Here is a 6,624-nt window from a genome sequence, read left to right on the forward strand (position 1 = left end):
ATTGAAACTTTAAATGGCTATAATAAAGCAAGTAATAAATGGAAAGCATCTTTTAATGGAATGCAATGTACGGTACTGTAATTACTTTTTTACATCATATTGATTGCAAAATATATCTTTTTTTTAAATGTTAAATACAGAAGTTAATGCTGTTAATGTTGTTAGGTTGTTTACCACAAGAGGAAAAAAGAACACAAATTAATTTGCAGATACTTCCGCCAGAATGGCGAGAGATTATGTGGTCGATCTCGAGTGTTTCTTTCTATATCTGTTAATAGCAGGGTTGCTCAAAGAGTTATTTGCCCGATTTTTAAAGATTTTAAAGGATGGTTTAATGGGAACAAGTTATTAAATGTTCATAGGCGGAAGTTTGCGCGCTCCGAGTGCCCTTCTAGTTTTTTTTATTTATTTATTTAACAACATAATTATTTATACAGGATTATACACAATCAAGTAGAGATATACTTGTTTTGCATTGTGGTCCTGTCGACAAAAACGGATACAAATTGAAATACTTATACAATTACAATTAATAATAATAGCAACAAAACATAAAACTGGAAGTTAAATGTTATGGAATTAATTAATTTATGTCCTAATTTATTAATAAATTTAATAATTGTCCGTATCTAAATCTAATATCAAGACATGTTTGGAGCAAAGTTAGTGTATTAAATTGATCTTGAATGTTTTTTTTTTCGTTTAATAGTAGATTAAAGATTTATCTTGCTTTGGTCGTTTTTTTTTATTTTGTTAGTAGCTGGCTCCTCGCTATTGAATGTGAATTGAAATATATAAATACCAGAATGTTTGTACTTTGGCATAAAAAAAAGGAAAGAGATTATAGTCAACTTCAAGTTAATGTCAGGGGTTATGACTTAAAAAGTAGTCCTTGACTTTTAAATAGTGACAAGTTGAGAATGCAACTATGAATAAAAACCCAGTAACCGAACCATAATCACGATTGTGCAGTGCTTCGGTAATTTTGTAGAGAAATTTGCATGAGCCATTGTTTAAATTGTAAAGAAAGTATTAGGCAGTAGAAACCATGTCGTAAAGAATAAAGAGATTTAACAATCGCACAACGTTCGATGACGGGGTCAATGAGACATATGAATTGAGATTTACTTAAATAGTTTCGTATAAGTAGTGGTTGTTGAGATTCGATACAACTTTTATTCAGCAGAACATTCGTAGGCCTACAGCATGGCATGTCTCACTTGTTGTAAGCACTTCCCACTAGGTTTCGATGGCCTGTCTATATTTGGTAAGAAATCAACAACGGTGCGTAAACGAGCTGCTAGGCCTAGATCTGATGATTCTGACTCAGATGGCAGCGAAATTAACTTGGAAAGTTGGATAGTGGAACCACCGTTTGAGCTTGATAATCCGGCATTGTTAAAAGATGAAGACGAGGAGGAGAAGGTATCAATCGCTACCAGTAAAGACTCAGGTCATTTTGAAGGCACGGTAGACCCGGTTACAGAGGCTACCACATCCTTTGCAGAGGACGCGACAGGTAATCGTAATTTTTAACTTTTTTAAAGACATTTGATATTTTAGACGGTACAAATAATACTTTCGTTTTATTCAGAAAGAAAGACGGCCTATACCTTAGGCTAGGGGCGCGCGTACAACCCCTTTTGACAGCTAAAATAAAATTAGTATGTTAGATATAGATATAAACCTATCTTTGTCTGACTATCAATATTAAATTGTAGAGCTCCCGTTTAAAAACCCTGGATCCGCCCCGTGTATTACGCACGGGGCTACAATACTTTCAACTTAAGGCTAAAATAGTTTTAACCACATTGTGCTGAGTCTATTGTTTCTTATAAAAACAAAACCACCTTCTTAGGCCTAACTTTTCAATAAATCTTTAAGACAATAGTACGTTTTGCAGTCCTAGAAATGAACAACAATCACGTGCGATGAGACACGATAGGCATTCGTACTAAATATTTAAGAGAAAGTTATATTTTGTTTGTTCTCAACAAAACTTGTCAGTGACAGCGAAGGCATCTTTCCAATACTGTATTATACCTATAGAGATCTGTTTTCATTAATCCTATAAAAATATCTATAGTAATATCCTTAAATATGGTATTAAGTATATTATATTGAACTATTAATGGATAAACAGTTCGCATTATTGTATCTACAAAAAGAAATATTTGAACTGAATTCATTTGCAAGGCCATGGCACTTTCTATTAAATAAAAACTATTTGTCTAGTTGGAAGACGGTTCGGCTCAATAAGAGTTGAAATAATAACCGTAAATTCCAGAGCTTCTGCGGTTCATATCCCGCATTGTTGTTACTATTTCAAATCCAAAAGTCACTTTGAACACAATAACCAAACTTAAGTAATACATGCTGAGTTGGCGCAGAATTGTCTAATTAACTATACTAACGTGAATAAATGAAAAGACGTTTACTTATAAATAAAAACAACAATATTTTCGTTCGATTTATCAGTTTTAGGAATCGTTAAAAAAACATTAAGCATATCAAAGCAAATAAACGACCACCTTTCGCGTAAATATCACCAAACTGTAAATGTCACCAAACTATATCACCAAACGGTAAATGTCACTAAACTATATCACTAAACTGTAAATGTCACCAAAATATATCACCAAACGGTAAATGTCACCAAACTATATCACCAAACTGTAAATGTCACCAAACTATATCACCAAACTGTAAATGTCACCAAACTATATCACCAAACTGTAAATGTCACCAAACTGTAAATGTCACTAAACTGTAAATGTCACCAAACTATATCACCAAACTGTAAATGTCACCAAACTATATCACCAAACTCTAAATGTCACCAAACTATAAATGTCACCAAACTATATCACCAAACTGTAAATGTCACCAAACTCTAAATGTCACCAAACTATATCACCAAACTCTAAATGTCACCAAACTATATCACCAAACTCTAAATGTCACCAAACTATATCACCAAACTCTAAATGTCACCAAACTATATCACCAAACTTTAAATGTCACAAATTTGTAAATTTCACCAATCTACTATATGTCATCAATACAAATTATACTGTGTCTTTTTTCTCATACAATCTTGTTGGTAATTTTGTTTTTGTTTGTACCACAGCGACTGAAATAGAACCACAACCAAGACCTCGAAGTGAAACCATTAGCACCAGTACGCCCAGTTCTGAAATTACCCATACGCCACCGGTAAGGACCTCTAATCGCCATTTGACACTAAAATGTACTTTTTTTTACAAGTCATTCGTTCATAAAACTGATAATGAACTTTGCATCCTCTAATGAAGTTTCACCTTTTAATACAGGAACCAGAAATTGTTGGAGACTTGGAAATCAAACTGGCGTATAAAGAGAAGAAGAAACGCTTAAGTGTTGCAATAATAAAGGCCACTGGTTTGCCAGCAAAAGAACATGGAGGTGCACTGGGTGTGAGGATCCAGATAGCTCTCCTACCAGATAAACTACAGCGAGGAAAGACAAGGATACGCCTGGGACAAGACGTGTTATTCAACGAAGTGTTCCGCTTCACTAACTTGACGCCGGCGATGTTGCAGACGTACGCGTTACGGTTTAGGTTGTTCGGAAAAGACAAATCCCGTCAGCAGCTTAGGGTCATTGGAGAGAAGGTTTTTAATTTATCTTGCATAGACAAAGATTTGGCCTCACAGCTAATGTGTTTGAAATTAAATGCAAAGAGTGCTATTGTAAGTATATATTTCAGTCTGCCGCATCTTTATCTTATAAATCAATTGTATAAGCTTGGTTCCCATGGTACAAGCAACGTAAGCGCAACGCAAGACATTTGACTTGATTTTACCAATCACGACACGATGGATCATCTGGACTGTCGCTTGTTATTGGTGAACTCACTTCTTGCGCGTAATCCCTTATGCTATTATACGTTTAAAGCTTGGTTCCCACTAGAGAAGCAACGCAACGTAAGTGATTTGACCAATCACAAGCGATGGATTATTCGAAGAGTCACTCGTCATTGGTCAACTCTCTTGCGTTGCGTCTACGTCATTGTCGTCCTTATTTTCTCTTTTACAGTCTGAACCAGTTCATCCATCGAGAAGATCCTTCTTTAAGAAGAGAACAGGTTCGTTAGATCACGATAACTCATCGTTGAAGATCAATAAAGATCCACGAAAGGCGCGCAAGTTGAGTACAGAGACGATTAAAACAACCGGTCAAGTAGCAAGTTTGGTGGGCAATAATTTCGGAAAGGGTGTGTTATAAGAACAGCATTCCGATGACGTAATGTGGAGCATGCAACTGTATCACCACATCATACTATACTGGTTATATAGAATATATATGATATTATATACCAATAGGCAAATTATAAACAATACGGTGAATCATAATCTTGGATGATATCTTACTAATGAGTTTTAATTTGTCAGATCATGGAGAAATCAGTTGTTTTTCTCATGGTGAGATTGCCATACCTGCATATTGAACGGTAGAAAACTTATTATTGTGTACTAACTATTGAATATAGACCTACTGTACATAGTTCGCTATCAAATACAATAATGTATTGGTTATTAGTATGCACCCTATCAACGTTAATAATTCAATATAAAAATTATATGAATGATATTATTTAAGTACATGACCAGGAATGGCAATGTCGAATATTCAAAAGACAATCAAAGTGCATCAATTTAATAGTACAACAAATTAGCAAGAGAATACGGATTTAAGATACCGTATTTTAAAAAATATATATAAAAAAAAAATTTTTTAAATGGGGAGGTTTCGCAACGCTACGAATACGAAAACGGATACGTCACACACATGTAGTCGTTTTTATAAGCCAGCAGAAACGGGTCTACATAAAAACAACCGATTTTAAATAAGGATTTAAAACCTCACAATGTTAAACTGCAACGCGATCTTTTTATGAAAACGGTTTCGAAGAAAACTGTTCTTTTTCAATTTTTTGCAGCAAAACAGTTGGCCTATAAAACTCTGAGGGGTTGGTGAATGAAAGAGGTAGAGCTATAATTTAAGTATTTGAGTAGGGGGTGGGGGGTTGCCAGATCATATGATGATCAAGATGGCTAAATTCAGAGATAGCGCGCGAACGATCTTGAATTGTTTACCGATCTGGTGTTAATGGTGGGTGAGGGGGGATGGGGGAGAGGAGTGGAGTTGGAGATTGACATCTTTGATATGTATATAATAACTGATATGATCTTCAAATTTGTCATAGTATAGCTATTTCATGATCTAAGTGTGATTTTATAATGGCGAGCTAGAATAAAATTATAAATTGTATATATTATTATAAGAAAAGGAAATATCTAAATTGCGAATTATAGCGGAAATATTTTTATTTATATTATCCAGACATTATTCTCAAACTTGCCCTGTTTTTGTTATGTGTTATGTACTTTACATTATGGCATTATCTTATAAATGTTTATAGAATTATTAGATTATAAATATGTTCATATAATTTACCGTAGCTGGTAATTCGACAGGAACACAAAAATAACAAGATTTTTAAAATATACTAAAAGGAGGGGCGACATAACAGTATTTAACATTTTAAAATAGTATAAACGTATTGTATTTATTATGTTATACGGTGTCCCACCAAATTAAAAACCACGATTTCAAAGATGGTATTTAATTGGAAGGAAACTTGTATCGATAAATTCTGGTTATACTATTTGGTTGTGATATCAATTAAATGATAATGATAAAGTTTCAATTTATTTTGTATTTTACTTTTGATAAGTCGAATATATGCAGAAATATATATTGTACATAACAAGGTTGAATTTGCAAATTTGTTAACAAACCAATCGGAATAAAATAAAAACCCGGATGGTAAAAGTTACATTGATATATGAATGTTTTTCTTGAAGAAATTGTTAAATTAATTTATTAATCTTGACAATTATAATATTATTACATTAAATGATTAACTTCACTCTTCAATATAATCAATGAAGAGTGAAATCTCACTCCGATCACTGATATAGTGATAAACGCCCTCACACCAACAACTTACGCGTCACAACTTTTTCTCGGCTTTGCTATATCGATAAAACACGGCTGCGGCGTTGAAGCCTTTAGGGAACTATTTTTTTTCAACCGAGCATTAGAGTATATAATGACGAAATTAACATCGCATTCCTCCAATATGTACTATATTATAGCAAACATCTTTGCTTTTGCTACGTGATTCATTCACACATCGAGAAAATGGGAAGTAGGCCTCCAGTATGATTCGAACGATTTACACAATCAATGCGTTACCGATAATCCCTTTAAACTGTGTTAAAAATCAATGTATTTATTCGACTTTATTTTAGTTAGGTTTTAGCTTGTTGTCGGCTGGCCAATCGATAATTGAAGAACTACACCCATATTAAGCTTGTTGTTAGCAATTTGAATTCGGTGCCTAAAGGGACATTGTATGGAAAACCGCGCTCCGTTTAGAGGAGGATCAAAATAATGACCGCAATTGAATTTGAATAAAAGGGATACAAAGCTCGTTCCCAACGTAGAAACTATATCGGTTCAAACATTTATTCACATTAACAATTAAAATACACATAATGCAAACAAAGACAGTTA

General features: G+C 33.8%; 1 protein-coding gene across 1 annotated transcript; it reads left to right on the forward strand.

Annotated features, from left to right (window-relative positions):
* The first annotated feature begins 1,136 nt into the window (after positions 1-1,136).
* LOC144852081 (uncharacterized) lies at positions 1,137-4,552 on the forward strand. Its single transcript, XM_078709776.1, has 4 exons — positions 1,137-1,519; positions 3,131-3,216; positions 3,333-3,731; positions 4,078-4,552. The coding sequence occupies exons 1-4, from the start codon at positions 1,207-1,209 to the stop codon at positions 4,264-4,266; spliced, it is 987 nt and encodes a 328-aa protein (XP_078565902.1). The 5' UTR covers positions 1,137-1,206; the 3' UTR covers positions 4,267-4,552.
* Positions 4,553-6,624: the final 2,072 nt, after the last annotated feature.

This window comes from Antedon bifida, chromosome 9 (assembly GCF_963402885.1).
Source record: "Antedon bifida chromosome 9, ecAntBifi1.1, whole genome shotgun sequence".
NCBI lineage: Eukaryota > Metazoa > Echinodermata > Crinoidea > Comatulida > Antedonidae > Antedon > Antedon bifida.